Below are 22,986 nucleotides of genomic sequence, written 5' to 3'. Positions count from 1 at the left end.
CCACTTAGCACTTTTAGTTATAGTCCTTAAGTTTGACATTTTGGCAAGCTCTTATCATGGTGGTTTGTGCTTGAATTTATCTTGAAACTTCCACCAATACTTGGATCTCCATTGATTTCCAGAATTTCCAACCAAATGCACCAAGTCTTGATGAAGTTCCACATAAGTCCAGAGATCCCAAAATTGATCTTTTTGTATGCCGGGATCCCAAACCTTGTTTTTACACCCATCTTCAAGTTGATCATCGAAATTACATCCGGTTGACAAGACTTGCAAATTCTCATTTAAGCACCAAGCTCTCCTAGATCCTCTCAATGGAGTATTACACCAACCTTTGCATTTAAACATTGACAACTCAACCATAATGAATCTTGAATTATGTTACCAACCACTAACCAACTTCTTCTTACTTTCCAACTCACAAAAAGTTCTAAGTTGACCATCCGTTTCAGACAATCCATATTCAAGTGTGACAATAAAGCTTAACGATATGAGTTTTACCCACTTAAATGATGTGATGGACAGCGGTGACTTAGGAAGGGATGTTTCCAATGGCTTTGACAATGTAAGCTTCACTTCCTTTAACTCCTCCTTGATAACTTCCACCTCTTGACAAGCTTCCTCAAATTCAATTCCTTATTCACCAACTTCTTCTACACATTCCTCATTGTTCAAGTTATGTGTCGGAGGTTATGCACGGTCTTCCTTATCATCAATTTCACAACACAATAAAGAAGGTTCAACAATCTCAAATAGCACATTGGTTGATGCGGAATCATCTTCAATGATGGGGCCTGCTTCTTGCTCAACTTTCTCTAAATCTTCAACCATTTTTTCATCTTCAAGGATTTCCACTTCCTCCACTTGTTGCAATACATATGTCCCCTCTTCATTCTCTAATTAAGATTCTAAAATCTCTTTTATACTCCGCTCTTCGGTTGATTGTCCACATTTGGCAATGGGAGTACCTTGAATGCATGAGTGTTGTGAGGTTAAACAACCTAAGTTTTTTTCTAAGGAAGCCATGATAGCGTCGTGCCTCTCTTGGAATTCTTGGAGGAAACTTGTTGAAGATTGATAAGGTTCTTCCATGGAGGGTTGTAGTGGAGAAGATGGTTGATAGTGTTGGGGGTAGCCATTATATATGGTAGGTGATGGTTCAAGAGGGTTGTGGGAGTAATGATATTGGAGTGGTGGTGGTTCAACGGGTGCTCGTTCATAATGGTCACAAGGGTATGGCACATGAGGTCGGTGGTGTGATGGGTATGGGTTAGGATCATATGGAGATGTTTGGTAGTATGATGAAGCTTGTGACTATGGTGGTTGTTGCCTATGTTGAGGATGTTGTTCATAGGCATATGGTGGTAGTGATTGATAACCATAAGAAGGTCTACCATATCCATCGAATTGGTATACATTGCGGGGCAGATTACAACCATAAGAGACCGGAGGAGGTTGTTGCCAAGAAGGTTATCTATAAGCATGCGGTTCCTCACTCAATTGAATTCTTGATCCACAATGTGATCTATCATTGAAGCTCTCATTTCCTGCAACATAGTTGTAACCAAAATTATAGCCATGTGGGTGAGAATTCATGGTAAAAAGAGAGAATAAAGACAAAAACTAACAAGAAACAAAGAAAAGCAAGTCCTACAACTAGCAAAAACTAGCAAAGAAACAAAAGCAAACTATTCACAATATTCACATATATACAATAACCAATAACAAGCACACATTGCAATTCCTCAGCAACGATGTCAAAAACTTGATGTTGAGAATTATCGTTGGTTCGGAATTTCAACAATAATTCCATTGCAAGTATAGTCCAAACCGACAATGAACTCTCACGATCAAAGTTTAATTTGTTTGTCACAATGCAAACCAATAAAAATCGAGAGTATTTAAACCTCGGATCATCGCTCAAAGGAATTACAGTGAGGTGTGCATATTATTGGTTATGAGTATAAGAAGGGGGGTTTGCAGATAAGAGGTGAGAAATTAAATGACAAAAAAATAAAGCCAACAACTAAAGAAGTATAAATGTTAAAACGACACTCTTAGCAAGGGTTGAGAATTAAGGTTTCCTATCCTAGCCATTGACCACAAACATGGTAATTATGAAGAGTTAATCCCACTTAGTCAACCCTAACAATGAGAATAAATCAAATAGGCATAATTGATCTCAATCCACAAGTCCTAGTTAACTCACTAATTAACTTAATGAAAGACTAGCGTTAATGGAAACCAAACCAACTAACAATCCTTAAATACCAATTAAAATTGGACATCAATAACTCAATGTCACCTAAGTCCTCAATTCCAAGCCAAGAGTGTGAAAATTTACTCAAAAACTAAAAGAGACATTTTCACAAACACTTGGAAGGCATAAAAATAAAAATGGTAAAATTACAATAATAATAAAATCTAAAGCTACCAACTACAAGATAACAATAATAACAACTCAATTAAACATTAATTAACATAAAAACATCAAATTGCATTAAATGGAAATCAAAATCAATAAGAGTTCATAAACATAAAGTGACCAAATAAAAGAAATAACATGTAAAACTAAGAGAACAAGGATGCAATAACAAGAAATTGCAAGGAAAACTAAATCAAGACAAAATCAAAACCTAAATCTAAGAGGTAATTAAGCTGAATCTACCCTAATTCTAAAGACAAGAAAGAGTTTCTCTCAAGAAAATAACCTAAAACATGATTCCTAAGCTATCCTAATTGCTCTCCCTTGATCCTCCTTGAGAATTGCATCAAAACTTCATAAATGAGTTGGATTGGGTCCAAAATTAGCCTAAAATAGCGACCCACATATTAACTTAAGTAAATTACGTGCTGGTAGTCATGCGTACGTGAAAAGTGGCAAAATTTCAGGTCATGTGTACGTATGAGGCATGTGTACGTGTAACGGGATAGATTTTCAAAACTTCATTTTTTCATGATTTCTCTATTTTTACATGCCTTTTCTTCATTTTTTCAAGCCATCCTTGCCTTCTAATACCTGAAATCACTCAACAAACATATCAAGACATCGAATGGAATTAAAATGAACTAAATTTAGCAATTTAAGAGCATAAAAAGCATATTTTTAACTATTAAGTACAATTAAGAGAATTTTACAAAATCATGCTATTTCAGTGAATAAATGCAAGTTAAGTTGATAAAATTCACTCATTTCAATGCAAAATTTACCATAAAATTGTGGTTTAAAACCTTCCCACACTTAAACAATAGCATGTTCTCATGTTAAACATCAAGGAAGAAACAAGAATGGGATATCAACATTTATTCAATGCAAACTATCTATATGCAATACAAGCGACTACATGGTCAAAATAAATCAATTTTCAAGAATATATATATATATATATATATATATATATATATATATATATATATATATATATATATATATATATATATATATATAAGGGCTGAAGCAATCACAAACAAGTCAAATCCAACAATTGATTAGAGTTCTAGAAAGAAATTTACAACCTTGCAAGATAAGAGATAATCACAGGTAAAAACATAGAATTAAGCAATCGAACCCCTCACCAGATGTGTATACGCTCTTATAGCTCAAGTGTTTAGGATTGATTCACTCTATTCTCTTCTAATTTTTCTTTTCAAGATTTGTTTTTCATCTAACAATTAACAATTATTCAATGCATGCATGCAAGTATCATGTGAGCTTTTTCAAGGTTGTAATGGAGCTAGGCTAAAGGTAATTAAGGATGCATATGGTCAAGTGAGCTTAAAATTTGAATCTTTGATTAACTTAAACTCTTACCTAACACATATAACAACCTATACAATTCAAATGCAAACCTAACTACCCATTCTTCACTTTTCACACACTCGTGCATTCTTTTCAATTCACATCCCATATGCATTATTCTTATTACTTTACTTTGGGATTAACATTTATCCCATTTTTATTGCTTTCTTTTTCTTTTTCTTTTTTTTTTCTTCATTTTATTTTTCTTGTTTTCTTTATTTTTTCTTTTTGTTTTCAAAATAAAATATATACAAGAGTATCAATGCATATGCTTTAAACATTTAATGTATGAGTATGTACCTCATTTCCAAGATTTTCAACAAAGCTACAAAATACACTTTGTAAGAACCGGAAACCTTTTTAATAAAATAATAATTTTAACTACCCAGAATAGGTTCAAGAATATAGAAATATTCTTTTTAAAATATAAAGGTGAAACTTGAATCCAATAAATTTTTCTAAATGTGAAACTATATCTTTTGCGAAAAATTTTTATAAAAATGCGTACCGATGTTTAAGCCGACAATACCGGCTCTAGTATGTCCGGTACCGCGTATTGAGAAAAATAAGATTTTGAAAAATTGAATTTATTATTTTGAAAGGACAAAAATAATTTAGAGGTTGAAAACTGGACTCTAATCTTAAAGATTTTGGCCCAAAGTTGGGCCAAACAGACCAAAAATACTAACAGGTTGGACCGGCCCAAGGCCCAACATATATGTGCTCTATTAATGAGCTTTCAGCTCATTTTAATGGGAAGAAAGAGAGATAACTCGGATAGATTGAAGAGAAGAGAAGAGAGGGAAGAACACTATTTATTTTCCTCTTTTTTGGCTCATATCTTGAGTTACGGAGCTTTGATTGACGAGTCGTTTGCGGCCACGCGAAGCTCTTTCTAAGCCTATTATTTCTAGCTAGAAATTGTTGATAAGAAATCAAAACTCAAGGTCTATTTTCCTTTCCTAACATTTTTGCATTTTTTGTTATAGTTTTTTAGTAGATTTTGTGATTTTGGTTGTTTAGAGGTGATCTAACATTGGAATATTGTTGGATTCTTCCCCTAATACCGTTGGGTAAGGTAAGGTTTTACTAAACCCTTGTGTTTAGTTATTTTTGTGAATCTTAGGTTTTATGTGATATGTTGTATAATGTTAGATGGAGGTATGTTGTTTGTTGGAGTTGTTTTGGCCACTTAGAGTTTTTTGTATGAGTTGGGAACTTTTGGATTGAGCTTGGTGGGTTCGTTTTGGTGTTTTGTGACGCGTTAGAATCGACCAAGGTATGGTTTCGACTTCCTTTATGTAATATGTAATGTTTCTGGACACTTAGACTAGTTAACCTTAAGATAGGATTGAATAGAATATGTGTTTGTTTGAGTTGTGTTTGTGCCATTAACACACCCCCGCAAACTTAGGTGGGGTTTTGAAATCACCTTAAGTTTGTCTTTGAACTTGTTGAATAAGTGTAAAGATAAAGGATTAGTCAAAACATCAACTATTTGATCTAATGGGGGTATGTGAACAACATGAAGTTTTTTGCTGTTGACCATATCTCTGATGCAATGCAAATCGATTTCAAGATGCTTACATCTACTGTGTAAAATAGGATTCGCAGCAGGGAGACAAGCACTCTAATTGTCGCAAAAGATAGTAGGGGCTATGGTTTGAACCATGTGTAGTTCCTTTAGTAGCTATTGAATCGACACAAGCTCACTTTGAGCAGCAGCCAGCGAGCAGTATTCTGCTTCAGTGCTACTTCTACTAACCTTGGATTGCTTATTACTCTTCCAAGAAATAAGATTGTCTCCAAGGTAGATGCAGTAGCATGTGATGATGGACCGCCTATCATCAATATCACCTGCCCAATCTGCATCAGAAAAGGCCAATGAACGAAAGTTAGAGCTGATGTGTGAGCATCTTGTCTATCTTTTCCTAGTGAATTTGTACTTAAATTGTTGAATTTAATTAAGAATTAATTATATTTTAGCCACTATGGATACTATTTTGAGTTTTGGGCAATTTTATTTATTTTAGGTAGCATTCGGCGGAATTTGACAGAATTTCTGCAGCACAAAAATCAAAGGAGATGGCTACGAGGAGCGACGCGCACGCGTGCCTGATGCGTGCACGTGATCTGGAAGTATCCATGGTGACGCGTACGCGTGACTGACGCGTACGCGTGAATTGAAGATTTGTCAGCGACGCGTCCGCATGACTCGCGAAGAAGACCAGCGACGCGTCCGCGTGACTGACGCGTACGCGTGACATGCGCCACGTGCAGAAAAACACAGAAAGACGCTGGGAGCAATTTCTGGGCTGATTTGACCCAGTTTCCATCGCAAAAAACACAGATTAGAAGCTGCATAATGGACAAATCAAGTGGTCCCCACCCATCAACTGAAGATCTGTTAATTAATTCGAATTTAAATTCAAATATTATCTTTTAGGAAAAGATATTATTTTTAGATAATTAGATTTTAAATTGATTAGGATTAGTTATAAATAGGAACGCTGTATATTTAGACACATTACTTTTTTGACAATCCTTATTTTCTCTCTGAACCATGAGCAACTAATCCTCCATTATTAAGGTTAGGAGCTTTGTCTATTTTCATGGATTGATTCATTTGATCTTTTTAATTTAATTCATGTCTTGATTTATATTTCAATAATTATTTTCTTTCTTTATTTTATGAATATGGGTGGAACGGAAGTATGACCCATGTTCTAATTGAGTTCTTGTAAAACTTGGAAAAGCTCTTTACTTGAACAACAGCTTGAAAACATATTATACTGAATTTCTAATTATTTGTATTTAATAGGATACGTGACATATAATCCCCTTATTTTTTGATAATTAGGATTCTTTTGGCATATAAACTAGAAATTGATCATCACCCTCTAATTGGAATTAATTGACCAAGAAATTGGCAGTTAATGAATTTTAGAGGAGACTAGGAAGGTCTAAGAAATTAGGGTCTAGTCACATATAGTTTGCCATGAAATCAAATCTTGCATGATTAAATTAATTAGTAATAAAAGTTAATCCGGAAAATAGATAACTCTGAAACCTTAACTGCTTTCTCAATATTTTATTCCCAACTTATTTATCCGCCTTTATGAAATTCTTAATTTACTTTTTAATGCTCTTTGAACTCCCAACACTATTTTTTACTTGTCTAACTAATCATATCAAACGCTATTGTTGCTTAATCCATCAATTCTCGTGGGATCGACCCTTACTCACGTAAGGTATTACTTGGTACGACCCGGTGCACTTGCCGGTTAGTTTGTGGGTTGTAAAATACCGCACCAAGAGCTCTTATGAAAAACAACTCCATGATCTAAGGTTCCCTTCAAGTATCTGAGTATCTATTTGATTGCCTTCTAGTGCTACAATCTTGGATCATGCATGAATTGGGATACCTTATTCACAGAATATGCTAGATTAGGTCTAGTTATTGTAAGCTATTGAAGTGCACCTACAATAGACCTATACAGTTTTGGGTTTTCAAAATGGTCAGACTCATAAGCACTCAATTTCAAATCAGATACCATGGGTGTAGGCATAGGATGACAATCAAACATGTTAGCACGATTTAAAACATCAGCAGCATATTTATGTTGATTTAACAATAGACATGTATTAGAAATATAATGAGCTTCAAGCCCCGAAAAATAGTGAAAATGACCCAAATCTTTCAGAGAAAAAATATTATTAAGACTATTTATGTCAATTTCAATACTATTACTGCCTGTTACAATAATGTCATCAACATAAACAAGGAGAAAGATAACAAAATTATTATTTTGTTTAACAAATAGTGAGTGATCAGATGTGGTGTGCTTGAACTCAAACTCCGTTAAAGTACGATTTAGAGTATTGAACCAGGATCGTGGGGCCTGTTTGAGGCCATAAATGGCCTTGTACAGTTTGCACATAAGATTAGCATTTTCATTGGAGTAACCCTAAGGCTGACACATGTAAATTTGTTCTTCTAGCTTTCCATTAAGGAAAGCATTATCAAAGTCAAACTGTCTCAGTTGCCAACCAAGAGACAAAGCAATGCTAATAACTATTCTGATTGTACTAGGACAAATTACAGGACTAAAAACATGCCCATAATCAATGCCTTCTTTTTTATGGTACCCCTGGGATACTAAACGAGCTTTATAACAAAGGATATTGCCCTGGGAGATCTCTTTTGATTGCAAAAATCCAACGAGATCCAACTATAGTGGAATCGGGAGGAGGGACAGCTAAGTCCCATGTTTGGCATCTTAGTAAAGCTCTGTATTCAGTATCCATCACTTGTTTCCAGTGAGGACACTGAAGAGCTTGATGAATATTTTTTGGGATATTATGAACAAGGTCTTGTTTGGTTTGAATTTTGGTGGTAAGAGCAGTTGGGTTAAGCAGTTTTGATTTTGATCTAGTAGTCATATTATGAGTATTAGCAGTAGTATTTGTGGCAGAATCAAAGGACAAGGAAATCTCAATACTAGAAATAGGAAATGGAGTATTAGTAGTAGGTGGAGAATTAGTAGGCAAAGCATTGTTGACCATTCCAAAAATAAGAATATCTAAAGATGAATTAGTATCTTGTGTAGGAGCAGCAAGAGGAGAATCATTATAAAAATATGAATAGAATTATTCACAATAGTGGGAACATCAAAAGTAAAGACAGGAGGGTCAGAAGCAGGAGAATTAGTTGGAGCCATACCAGAATTTACCTTTCCTTCAAACAATTGTGAATAAGAAAATAATTTTTCATCAAACACTGAACATGCTTAGACATGTAAACCCTGCCTTCTTTATTCATACATGTATTCTTTAAACTGTGAATCATATCCCAGAAAAAGATATAATTTTGACTTATAATCATATTTAATTTTGTTAAAAGGTCGCAAATAAGGATAACAACCACAACAAAAAATTTTAAAAAGAGTAATCAGGACGTTTACTGCATAATGCTTCATAGGGCGATATATTATGAAGAACTTTAGTAGGAACTCTATTTATAATAAATACAGCTGTGCTAAATGCATCTTCCTAGAATTTTAGAGGCAGAGATGCAGTAGCTAGCAAGGAGAGCCTACTTCCGTAATATGTCTGTGTTTTCGTTCAACAATTCCTTGTTGTTGATGTGTGTAAGCACAAGATAGTCTGTGTCATACCATGTTTAGAAAGAAATGCAAGAAAAATTGTTGATAAAAATTCTTTACCTTAATCTATTTGAAGAGCTTTAATTTTGCAATTTGTTTGATTTTTAAAGGTTTGAAAAGCAAGTAATGCCTGAGACTTGTTGGTGAAAAAGTAAATACATGTGAACCTAGAATATGCATCAACAAAGTTTATATAGTATTTATATCCACTTCGAGATATTATTGGGGTTGGACCCCATATATCAGCAAACACCAATTCTAAAGGAGCATTATAAGTTGTAGTAGACTTATGCAAGAAAATCTGATGCGTCTTGGCCATGCTACAATGTTCACATATATGCATAGATTGAAGATCAAAATGAGTAGATAAAGAACATTGTTTTAAAACAGTAAGCACATTAGGAATGGCAATATGTTCAAGTCTTTCATGCCACAATTCAACCATTTTATTATTATTGTGTTGAGCAAGAAATGCAGTAGGTGAATACAACTGAGTCTGTGTACTAGAGTCAGATTTACACAAAGAATTTCTAGTAATATTGCAAGAATTTAAATCTAATCTATGAACTTGCAGATTATCAAAGCTATAGATTCCGTTTTTAGCAATGCCTTAGAGAAGTAGCTCCTGAAAATCCTGGTCACACACCAAACAAAAATGAGGCCAAAACTAAAAAAGGACGTGGTCAGCTGCGAACTTGAAAACACTAAGAAGATTTTGTGTTATAGTAGGTACATGTAATAAACTAGTCAATAAGAAACGAATTTTGCTATTTTTATCTATCAAGTAAGAAAAACCTAAAGCAGAGATAGAAGTACCTTGTCCATTACCTACATATAGAGTATCAGAATCATAGTAAGTAGATTGGACGAATCTGGTATTACATGGTGACTTGCTCCTAAATCGGGGTACCAGGATGACGCACTTGTAGTGGACGGTATTAAAAGGTAAGCACGGGATTGATGGAAGGAAGATGTAGGTGGTGGTGGGTATATGGTTGAGTAAGGAACTTGTTGGGATGCCTGTGTAGAAGTCAAATCCACATTTTGAAAATTTGGATCAAAACAATGAAAGCAATTTTGAACAACATGGCCTGCCTTCCACATAGTTGGCATTGTGATCTGGGAGGAGAGTAATTGAATCTGCCACGTCTACGATAATTTCTTTCACCACGACCTCTTCTAAAATTACTGCCTCCATCTCGTTGACAATCATATGATGTTTGAGCTTGAGCAAGATTAGTCATAGAAAGGATTCCTTGAGGTTTCTCATACCTTTCAATCATATCATCGAAGATTCACGGTTCAACCTCTGAAACCTTGTATGAGGACAATTTAGACATGATCGATGTATTAAAAACTGTATACTCTTCCAGTAGACCATTAAGAATAGTTGAAATATGATTATCTTCTTGAATCTTGTACCCAACAGTATATAAAGAATCCACTAATTGCTAAATTTTGTTAAGATATTCAGGAATGGTGCCAGTTTTCTTTATAGACTTTAGTTGTGCCTTCAAGCTTTGTATTCTGGTCGCTGATGAATCTCCAAAGTAGTCACTAAGTGTATTCCATACCTACCTCATAAAAATTGTAACAGTCCTATTTTTGAATGTTGTTGTAACTGAGGTAAGAATCCAAGTAGACAGTGTGAGATCATCGAGTCTCCAATTCTTGAATTTAGCAGTTTCAACCTTTATTTTCTTGGCAGTATCTTCTTTAAATTGCATTGGAACCTTGGATTGGTGCAAATGATATTTAAGGCTGAAATTTTGAATTGTGAAAAAAACCTGATATCTCCAGGTATTAAAATTATTATCCACCAATTTATCAAAAATTGGTGAAAATGAGTGTTTGATGGTAGATGAATCTAATAAGGTGATTGACATGGTAGAAGAAAAAGAAAAAAAAAAGAAAAAAAAAAAGAAAGAGAAAGAATAAAGAATTATTCAAGGTTTGTATTGAGCTTTGTATTGATAACCTGATAACCTGATTCACGCAAGTGAGCGGCTTTAGATACCATAAAAACTTTGTATTGAGTGTTTGTATGAATAAAAAAAATCATGGATTAAACTATGCATAACCAAAACAGAGATGGAACCCTAAACTTGTAGAAAAAAATTGATTAATAGTGTGGCATGCTTTTACAATGGATAAGGCCCAAATATATACCATACGAACCAAACTGACTACTCTGAACAGATCCACCCAAGACAAGACACTCTTTTAGTACTCTTTGATTCTTTAGCACTCTTATTCAAAATCTGCATGTTTTCTTTCATGCACAATGTAGGGTTTTGGTGCATATGCTTCTCCACTTCAAAGTTTCTTCATCATTATTTGCAAAGAATTCATCATCAAAACTTGATTCTTGATTGTAATTTGGCCACATAAATCCTTCGTAGTTGTTTGCAATAATATCATTGATACGTGCTTTCTCATACTGATGTGGAGAAGAATGACTCCTTTGATTACATAAGAATCTGTCTATGGCGGTCAAAGGAGGACATGGCTTATGCATTGAAGGGTTTGTGGTGTTTATTATAGTGTCATATGTGTAAACTACAGCGCCATTACTAATACCATCACTGTCTTCTCCTTTGAATGTAGAATCCATGAGAGTAGAGATTCAAGCTAGCTAAGGATAGAATATTATGATTGAAGTTGAAATTAGAACAATTATTTTTTAAAGGAATAACTTGTGTTAGATTACATGTTTTAAAATTATTGTATTTTTCTTTACATATTAATGTAAATTAAAATTAAATTTTAAAACATATAATTTAGTATGTACAATCAATATATATATATATAATTAAAAATGATTATCTCTCAAATAATGTAAAAAATTTATTCTTTGATCATTATCTTAGTTAATGTAAGTTTTATCTTTTTAATTAAATTTATCCTAAAATAATTTCTATAAATCAACTATTCATCATAATATTTGTGTGTAAAAAAAATTTGTGGGGAAATTAAAAAATCACAGCTTCACCTCTTTTTACTTTTTTTTTCTTTGGGTAGATGAATGAAACAAAAGGAACAAACCCCTAGCTAGAAGATAGGGCTCCGTTGTTCACTTCCTTTTACCTTATAATATAATAACAAAACCGAGTGAAACCATCAAAACAAATTTTTCCATGATATAATAAACAAAGTACAATGACACCAAAACTTGACTGTACTTTCTTCTACTTTTTTGTGTTGTCTTAGAAAATAACGAAAAAGAAATTGAAATTAAAAAAAGAAAGAAAAATAAAGAACAATAATGTAATGGAACTAACAACGCAAAACAATACCATAGTTGTTAAAGGGGGGAACTAGCTCTTGGGATATTCCTAATTTGTATATTTTGATTATGATGGAGAATAATTAGGTGTGAATCGTTCACCTATGCAAATATGGCATTAATGAGAGTAGTTAAGACCAATTTTCTATGAATTTCTAGAGGTGTGAGTAGAAAGCGTTGAGACTTACTTGTTCTTGGGTGATTGAGAGAAAGTGATTCATCAATTGGATGAAAGGATAAAGAGTAAAGCATAGATAGTTTTTAATTTGATAGTAAGAAGCCGTCGGGATAGCTACTTAGCTAGCTATAAAGGTTCATAGGAGAGAGTTATTGCCTATACTATTAGTGAGAGAGGAAGTCATGCGACCGTTATGATGGCTTTTATCTCATTTAATAATTTATTAAAATATGAAATTTTATATATATTCTATTATTTTGAACTATATACTTAAAAGCATAGTTAATGATATCCACATAAATTTGAGCTTATTTTGAATTACTACTCATTATTATATATAATTAATACAATAAAGGTTTTTAATATTCTTTTAAATTATCTCTCTTTAATTTCAATTTTGATTTAAGTCATGATTTTTGTATGATAATTAAGTATACAATCCAAAAAAGGTTAAACTATAAATATGTATAGATTAAAAGTTGTATCTAAAGTAAAAATTGGTTGCATTATTTTGAGAAAAAAACAATTACCAATTGCTAAAGAAAGTAGACTTAGATTTTTTCATTTAAAGTTTTAAACGACTCCGCCATTTAATAGATATTACTGACAAGAATAAATTTAGAAATAGATTATTTTGCCAAACATCTGACTGGATGAAAATATGTATACTCACTATCTATCAATTGTGTTCTGCATATGTATATAGAACTAGTTACTGTCTCTTATATAATCACAACCAACAAGTTTATAGCAGTTAGTATATCAAATAAAGTAAATCTAAATACTATATTTTACTAAGTTGTGTCAAATATGCAATACATTACCTGCAACAGCTGGATACTACGTTTCCTCAACACATTCTATAGTGCATCAAATAGCTTAGAAGAGCCTATTACATTTTTTAGGCGATCAACCGATAAAGCAGCTAGAACAACTATCAGATCTTTATCATCAAATTGTCTCAATATGACATTTTCAATGTCTACGAGACTCTGTTCAACAGGACAGAAATAGGGAGTAGAAAATGGATATAAGCCTTCAAGATTTAAAATGCATTATCAAAATCATTTACTTTAGCAAACCATTCATAAAATTCAGCTCAACTCTAATTCAGCTCAACTCAACGATATTATCCAGCAACAAAATTAAACTCAATATTCAATAGCGTTATCCAGCAACAAAAAACTAAAGCTCAGTGATATGTTCAACAACAATTCAACATACGACAACAAATTCATCTCAAATCATAATTTGCAACAACAAATTCAACTATGATAATTTTTAAATCCCTAGTATTCAGTAAAACAAAATTAGCTAAATCATAATTTCAGCAACAAACTCAACTTTCAACAACAAATTCAAGATTTACTAATGATTTATAGCAATGAAATTGAAAGAGAAATAACAGGGTCAAAGCTGAAACTCACCTGCCCAGAGACCAACTAATGGCGAAGGAGGCGTTGATGGCCGAAGCAAGAAGATGAGCTTACGACGGTGACAAAGCGCGACAAAGCTTGCGACAGTGACAAAGGACGACGAGCTTGAAGCAACGGCGACGAGCTTGAGGCAATAACGACAATGGCGACAATGGCGAGGCGGGCTAGACAGCGGTAGCAATGCAGCTCCTCCCTCTCTCACGTGCGTCTTTCACCCTCGAGCTCAAAAGCTCTCTCGCGTGCGACATGGATGGTGACGGCAGCAGGATGCGGCGGCGGCGAAGCAGCATGATGCAGTGCGGTCTCTTCTCTTCTTCGTTCCCGAGCTATCTCCCTTCTCCCATTTCTTTCTTTCTTTTTTTTTTTTTTTTTTTTTGCTGCTGCTAGGTTGTATTTGGGGAGGGGGCTAGGTTTAGGTGGGTGTGTGTTAAAAAGTGAAATTATAATTAGGGTTAGTATTTTAATTTAGGGATTTTTGGGTTAATTAGGATAGTGTAATTTAAATAAAATTAGGGTTAGAGTTTGGAAATTAGGATTAAAGTTTGGATTAGGATAGTATAAGAATTTAAATAAAATTAGAAGGTAGAATAGTAATTAAAAATTAACAATCATTTATTTAAATTATTTTAAAAATATAATATTTATTTGTCAACTTATTAATTAATTTTAAATTTTAAATAATTTTTTAATTTAAAATTAAAAATATTTTATTTAATTTTTTTATTTATAAAATTAAATTTAAAATTTTAATATTTACATTAAATCATATAAAATTTTTATTAGTTTTCAATTATTAAAATTTTTAAATTTTAAATATATGAAATATCCAAAATTATAAAAAAATATATAAAAACTTTAATTAATTTAAAGTCAAATGATCATAACTTGATTTAGTTACAAAAATATACTTAAATAGTAATTATGGTTAGAGTTAGGATTAGGATAATATAAAAATTTTAATAAAATTAGAAGGTAGAATAGTAATTGAAAATCAATAATGATTTATTTAAATTATTTTAAAATATAATATTTATTTGTCAACTTATTAATTAGTTTTAAGTTTTAAATATTTTTTAATTTAATATTAATAGTATTCTACTTAATTTTTTATTTATAAAATTAAATTTAAAATTTCAATATTTAAAGTAAATTACATAAAATTCTCGTTAGTTTTCAATTATTAAAAATGTTAATTTTAATTATATGAAATATTCAAAATTATGACTATAGACCTTTTTAAGCCACTCACAAAAATTATGATCATAGACTATTTTAGGTCACTCTTTTGTAAAACGGTGGCTATAGAACCTTTTAGGTCACTCTTCAAAACCGTGACCATAAATACTTTTAGGTCATCCTCCAAAACTGTGCCCATAGACTCTTTTAGGTCACCCTCCAAAATCGTGACCATAGACCCCTTTAAGTCACCCCTAAAACCGTGACCATAGACTCTTTTAGGTCATCCTTTTGAAAAATTATGACCATAAATCCTTTTAGGTCACCCCCAAAATCGTGACCATAGATACCTTTAGGTCACTCTCGAAAATCGTAACCATAGACCCTTTTAGGTCACCCCCCAAACCCGTGATCATAGACCCTTTTAGGCCACCCTTTTAAAAAACCGTGACCATAGATCCTTTTAGGCCACCCTCAAAACTGTGACCATAGATACTTTTAGGTCACCTCTCAAAACCGTGACTATAGACTCTTTTAGATCATCTCCAAAACTATGACCATAAACCTTTTTAGGTCACCCTCAAAATCGTGACCATAGACCCTTTTAGGTCACCTTTTTTTAAAATACTGTGACCATAAACCATTTTAAGTCATCCCCAAAACTGTGACCATAGACATGTTTAGGTTACCTCCCAAAACCGTGAGTATAGACCATTTTAGGTCACCTCCAAAACCGTGACCATAGATCCTTTTAGGTCACCCCTCAAAATCGTGACCATAGAACTTTTTAGATCACCCTTTTTTAAAAAATCGTGACCATAGACCATTTTAGGTCACCTCCCAAAACCGTGACTATAGACATGTTTAGGTTATCCCCCAAAATCGTGATCATAGATCCCTCTAAGTCAATCTTTTCTGAAAAACCGTGATTATAGACTTTTTATTTTGTCATCTCTAAAAATCGTGAAGATAAACTCTTTTAGATCGCTCCTTAAAACCATGACCATAGACTAGATTGCTCTTTTTTTTTAAACTGTGACTATAGATATTCTATGGTCACCCTTTTTAAAAAAAACGTGATCATAACTTTTTTTGTCACGGTAAAATATTGTAACCATAAACTCTCTATGATTATAGTTTTTTAACGTGACCAAAAAAATCATGACTATAGACCGAAAATATTTCCGTGTACATATCCTCATGAGTAAGAAGAAGAGCCTTAACCTCTGTCAAGAATAAAGGATTGGACTCAATCATGACAATGGAGATGAACATGGCGTATTCTTTAGTGAGACTATCAGTAATGGCTGAAATATGATCGCCAAGGGATAAAACATGTCTAATAGATGCAGAAGGAATCAAGCATTCAAGTTTTGAAAGAAGCCACTGTTGGGTATATTAGTATGAGAAGATAACAAAATATTATATTTGTGTAGTGGTTTCAAGACACGATTAGATCGCTTTCTTTAGAGAGATATTTGTCCCTATACTTAGTTGCTATAGGGTTGATGACAATACTCTCCCAAGATATAATGAAACCTAAAAATTTCTTAATTAATAATAGTAAGAAATTCTCAACTCTCTTGAACAAAGAAAATTTCTTAATAGTTGATTAAAATGTACACTTAGTACTTGTATTTCTGAAATAATGGACAAGGACTTATTTATACATATTGCACATAGCAATTATGATTAGTTACATATACAAATGGTTGTGTCTTTTCTATTGCCAATAGATACAATATTTTGAACGTACACAATTCTTAAAGAGTTGTGTTCCTTTAGCCAATAGACACAATGTTTTGAACATACACAATCCTTAAAAGATTGTATCCCTTCAACCAAATGGTACTAAACGGTTAGTAACCGTTTATTAATATTAATAATAATATCAATAATATTAATAATACTAATTAATCAAATTTGTAAATACCCTTCAATCCCCCACTATTTACAAAATTTAAATGTCGTACAAGTATATGCATAAAGAATGTGTCACTAAGATTAAACATTTTTTTAGTGTAAATTTTAAAATTCTAACGAAGTAATAGGTGTCTAATCGATTAAACCTATACTCCATATGCTAGTACCAAAAATCACACACATTACTTATACCCTCCAAGTTCAAGAGTTTACAATTTTAAGCACTTATATGGCCTTGTGCTCATCCTGGTTTCATGAATATTTATGAGAATAAAACCTCTAAAATTCTTGATTAGAGCGGCACCACTCTTATATTCATATAGGTGGAATCTTTTGATAGATAATATTATCATTCCATTAAGAGTTTAAACTCACCCTCCCAATTTATTATAAATAGCACTAAATCCTATACCTTAGTGCTCCAATTGCTAAATAACTTGTTATTACCCATTAAACCTTGAAACTAGTGGTCTACTAGAATAAGGTTAGGTTCCCATCATTTAGCAAAAATAGGTTTTAATCCCATTTTAACAGTAATTTCTTTGATTTTCTTGAGATCTTACATAAGTGATGGTAATTACACCATCTTCTATTAGTTGCCTCACAAATTCATGTCTCAAACTTATATGTCTAGGCTTTCCATTATAAACCTTATTATATGCTCGAGACATGGTTGATTCACTATCACAGAAGATTGAAATGGTTGTCGTCTACTGTGGCCACAGCTTTATATCATATAACAAATTTCTTAACCATTCCGCTTCTTTACCCGCGGCTGATAAAGCTATAAACTCAGCCTCCATAGTAGAATGTGTAATACATGTTTATTTCTTTGAGGCCCAACTTATTGCTCCACCACCTATGGTGAAAATCTATCCTGAAGTGGATTTGTTGTCACTAAGATTTGTAATCCAACTTGCGTCGGAATAACCTTCTAAAACTGTGGGATAATCACTATAATATAATCCCAAGTTTATGGTTTTCTTGAGATAACCAAGAACTCTTGTTATAGCTTTCCAATGTTGATTGCTAGGCTTTTCTGTAAACCTTGATAATTTGCATACAGCAAGTGCTATATTAGGTCTAGTACAATATATTGCATACATTAAACTTCCCATAGCACTAGCATATTCTAATTGTGCTACAGGTCTTCCCATGTTTCCTTCTAATTTAAGATTAGGATCATACGGCGTATTTGATTCTTTAATTGTGAGATGATCAAACTTTTCCAATACCTTTTTGATATAATGAGATTGACTTAAAGTAAAGCCAACTTCATTCTTATGCACCTTTATGCCTAATATTGTATCAACTTCATTCAAATCCTTCATCTTGAATTTAGAAGTTAGATACTCCTTCGTTATACGAATTCCTTCTAAATTTGTTCCGATGATTAACATATCATCAACATATAAACAAATGATTACTCAATAATCTTTAGTAAATTTTGAGTAAATACATTTATCCGCACTATTATGTGAGAAGCCATTTGATAACACCACTGAATCAAACTTCTCATGCCATTGTTTAGGCACTTGTTTTATCCCATACAAAGACTTAATTAATTTGCAAACTTTCTTTTCATTTTCGGGTAGCACATACCCTTCCGGTTGCTCCATATAAATTTCTTCATTAAGATCTCTATTTAGAAAAGCCGTTTTAACATCCGTTTGATGTATATGAAGCTTATGTATGGATGCTAATTCTATAAGAGCCCTAATAGAAGTCATTCTTGCCACAGGTGCGTAGGTATCAAAATAGTCTAAACATTCTTATTGTCTAAACCCCTTGGCCACTAACATTGCTTTAAAGGTTTGTAATGAACCATCAGTATTATACTTTCTTCTAAATACCCACTTACATCCTATAGGCTTTGATCCTGGAGGAAAATCAACCAAGACCGAAGTATTGTTAGATAATATTGAGTCTATTTCATCATTTATTGTTTTTTTCCAAAAAGCAGAATCCCTTGAAGCCATAGTCTCTTTGAATGTTTGAGGATCACCCTCTATGTTCATAACAATAGAAATATTGTTTGTTACAGAATTTCTAATTCCTTCTACCAAAAAGGTGATAGCCTGAGAAGAAATAAAATCTGGACCCAAGTTCTTTTCTTTTCTTACTCTCAAGCTCTTCCTTGGTTCAATCAACTTTTTGTCGCTTAGAAGTTTATTATTTTAATTATTTATTTCTTGTGAAATATTAGTATCATTTTGGGGATACTCTGAATTAGAAGTTGAATTATTGATAAATTTATTTTCAATAAATTCTACTTCTCTTGATTCAACAACTATATTAAATACTAAGTCTAATATTCTATATACTTTAGAATTTTGAGCATATCCTATAAAAGTGCCTTTTATGGCTCTTGGCCCCAATTTAGTTCTCTTTTGATCAGGAACTCGATAAAAGGCTAAACACCCCCACACTTTAAGATAATTTAAATTAGGTTTTCTTCCTTTTCAAATTTCATAAGGAGAAACCTTTCTATGTCTTGATGATATCATATTATGAATATGACATGATGTCAATAATGCTTCACCCCACAAATTGTAAGGCAATTTTGCATTTAGTAACATTGAATTAACCATATCCACCAAGGTACATGATGAGCGAATAATTTATACGCTTTTTGGCATTGTTTTTAGGTAGTTTTTAGTAGGATCTAGCTACTTTTAGGGATGTTTTTATTAATTTTTATGTTAAATTCACATTTCTGGACTTTTATTACTTTCATAAGGAGAAACCTTGTCTGTGGTATTTCAAGTAGGATTCAGGGATTGAATGACTGTGACGAGCTTCAAACTCGCGATTGTTGGGCGTGATGACAAACGCAAAAGAATCAAGGGATTCTATTCCAACATGATCGAGAACCGACAGATGATTAGCTGTGCCGTGACAGAGCATTTGGACCTTTTTCACTGAGAGGATGGGATGTAGCCATTGATAACGGTGATGCCCTACATACAGCTTGCCATGGAAAGGAATAAGAATGATTGAAGGAAAGCAATAGGAAAGCAGAGATCCAACAGGGACAAGCATCTCCATACACTTATCTGAAATTCCCACCATTGAATTACATGAGTAACTCTATCTTTATTTTCTGCTTTATTTATTATTCGAAATCTCCATAACATTTACTATCCGCCTAATTAAGATTTACAAGATGACCATAGCTTGCTTCATACCAACAATCTCCGTGGGATCGACCCTTACTCACGTAAGGTATTACTTGGACGACCCAGTGCACTTGCTGGTTAGTTGTGCGGAGTTGTGACTAAGTGTGATTCACGTTTGAGAGCGCTACCAAGTTTTTGGCGCCGTTGCCGGGGATTGTTCGAGTTTGGACAACTGACGGTTCATCTTGTTGCTCAAATTAGGTAATTTTCTTTTTTTATTTTCTTTTCAAAAAGTTTTCAAAAATATTTTTCAAAATTCTCCCTCTATTTTCGAAAAATTCTTCAGAGTTTTTAAGAATGAATTCTAGAGTTTCAAAATGGTATGCTGAAGCTTGGCTGGCCATCAAGCTTTAGACTAACCTGGTATGATTCCTGGAATTTTGATTGAGGACTTTGAATTCATTACTTCCTTTTTCCTATATGTTTTCAAAAAAAATAAAATAAAATCCAAACAAATAATAAAATTATAAAAATAAAAAATATTTTTATGTTTTTTGTTTGAGTCTTGTGTCATGTTTTAAGTTTGGTGTCAATTGCATATTCATTTTGTTCTTGCAATTTTCGAAAATTCATGCATTCATTGTGTTCTTCATGATCTTCAATTGTTCTTGGTAAGTCTTCTTGTTTGATCTTGATGTTTTCTTGTTTTGTGTCTTTTATTGTTTTTCATGTGCATCTTTGCAATCATATTGTCTAAGCATTAAAGATTTCTAAGTTTGGTGTCTTGCATGTTTTCTTTGCATCAAAAATTTTTCAAAAATATGTTCCTGATGTTCATCATGATCTTCAAAGTGTTCTTGGTGTTCATCTTGACATTCATAGTGTTCTTGCATACATCATTGGTTTTGATCCAAAATTTTCATGTTTTGGGTCATATTGTGTTTTTTTCTCTCATCATTAAAAATTCAAAAATAAAAAAATATCTTTTCCTTTTTTCTCTCAAAATTTCAAAAATTTGGGTTGACTTAGTCAAAAAAATTTTAAAATTAGTTAGTTCTTATAAGTCAAGTCAAATTTTCAAATTTTAAAAATCTTATCTTTTTAAAAACTTTTTCAAAATTCAAATCTTTTTTCATTTTTCTTTCATGATTTTCGAAAATTTTAAAAATTATTTTCAAAATCTTTTCTTAATTTTATTTCAAAATTTTTGAAACTTAACTAACAAGTAATGTGATTAGTTCAAAAATTTGAAGTTTGTTACTTTCTTGTTAAGAAAGGTTCAATCTTTAAATTCTAGAATCTTATCTTTTAGTTTCTTGTTAGTTAAGTAATTAATTTTAATTTTAAAAATTAAATCTTTTCTAACCATATCTTTTTAATCATATCTTTTCATTTTATCTTTTATATCATATCTTTTTTCAAAATTTTATCTTTTTTCAAAAATTTGATTTTAAAATATCTTTTCTAACTTCTTATCTTCTTATCTTCTTATCTTTTCAAATTTGATTTTCAAATCTTTTTCAACTAACTATTTGACTTTTTGTTTATTTTTTATCTTTTTCAAAACCACCTAACAACTTTTCTTTCTCTAATTTTCGAAAATACCTCCCTCTTTTTCAAAAATTCTCTTTTTAATTAATAAATTGTTTTAAATTTTAATTTTAATTTTATTTCTTATCTTAATTTTTGAAAATCATTAACTCCTTTTCAAAATTATTTTCGAAAACTTCTGTCTCTCATCTTATTCTATTTATTTATTCATTCACTAACACTTCTCTTCATCTCAAATCACTGCCCCTATCCTCACCTTTGTGTTTGGATTCTCCTTTCTTTATTCTCTTTCTTCTTCTACTAACAATAAGGAACCTCTTTACTGTGACATAGAGGATTCCTCTTCTTTTTCTATTCTCTTCTCTTTCATATGAGCAGGAACAAGGAAAAAGGCATTCTTGTTGAAGCTGATCCAGAACCTGAAAGGACTCTGAAGAGGAAACTAAGAGAAGCTAAATTACAACAATCCAGAGACAACCTTGCTGAAATTTTCGAACAAGAAAAGGAGATGGCAACCGAACCCAACAACAATAATGCAAGAAGGATGCTTGGTGATTATACTGCACCTACTTCCAAGTTTGATGAAAGAAGCATCTCAATTCCTACCATTGGAGCAAACAATTTTGAGCTGAAACCTCAATTAGTTGCTCTAATGCAACAGAACTGCAAGTTTCATGGACTTCCATCAGAAGATCCCTACCAGTTCTTAACTGAGTTCTTGCAAATCTGTGAGACTGTTAAGACTAATGGAGTAGATTCTGAAGTCTACAGGCTCATGCTTTTTTCTTTTGCTGTAAGAGACAGAGCTAGAGCATGGTTGGACTCTCAACCTAAAGATAGCCTGGACTCCTGGGATAAGCTGGTCACGGCCTTCTTGGCTAAATTCTTTCCTCCTCAAAAGCTGAGCAAGCTTAGAGTGGATGTTCAGACCTTCAAACAAAAAGATGGTGAATCCCTTTATGAAGCTTGGGAGAGATACAAGCAGATGACCAAAAGATGTCCTTCTGACATGTTTTCAAAATAGACCATGATAGATATATTCTATTATGGTCTATCTGAGTTCTCTAAGATGTCACTGGACCATTCTGCAGGTGGATCCATTCACCTAAGAAAAATACCTGCAGAGGCTCAAGAACTTATTGACATGGTTGCAAATAACCAGTTCATGTACACTTCTGAGAGGAATTCCATGAATAATGGGACGCCTCAAAGAAAGGGAGTTCTTGAAATTGATGCTCTGAATGCCATTTTGGCTCAGAACAAAATGTTGACTCAGCAAGTTAACATGATTTCTCAAAGTCTGAATGAATGGCAAAATGAATCCAATAGTACTAAAGAGGCATCTTCTGAAGA

At 32.7% G+C, this 22,986-nt stretch overlaps 1 protein-coding gene and 1 non-coding gene across 2 annotated transcripts; both read right to left on the bottom strand.

Moving 5' to 3' along the window:
- Positions 1-5,489: 5,489 nt before the first annotated feature.
- Positions 5,490-8,365, bottom strand: LOC130939659 (uncharacterized mitochondrial protein AtMg00810-like). Its single transcript, XM_057867748.1, has 3 exons — positions 8,023-8,365; positions 7,281-7,553; positions 5,490-5,665 (listed from the first exon to the last, which is right to left on the bottom strand). The coding sequence occupies exons 1-3, from the start codon at positions 8,363-8,365 to the stop codon at positions 5,490-5,492; spliced, it is 792 nt and encodes a 263-aa protein (XP_057723731.1).
- A 14,175-nt stretch (positions 8,366-22,540) lies between these two features.
- Positions 22,541-22,644, bottom strand: LOC130942791 (small nucleolar RNA R71). The gene has a single exon (XR_009071342.1). It is a non-coding gene; the product is annotated as a small nucleolar RNA R71 (small nucleolar RNA).
- Between the last annotated feature and the right edge of the window lie 342 nt (positions 22,645-22,986).

This window comes from Arachis stenosperma, chromosome 7, assembly GCF_014773155.1.
Source record: "Arachis stenosperma cultivar V10309 chromosome 7, arast.V10309.gnm1.PFL2, whole genome shotgun sequence".
Lineage (NCBI taxonomy): Eukaryota > Viridiplantae > Streptophyta > Magnoliopsida > Fabales > Fabaceae > Arachis > Arachis stenosperma.
Note: the sequence above shows the minus strand (reverse complement) of the source record. Positions and strands in the feature narration are given on the sequence as shown.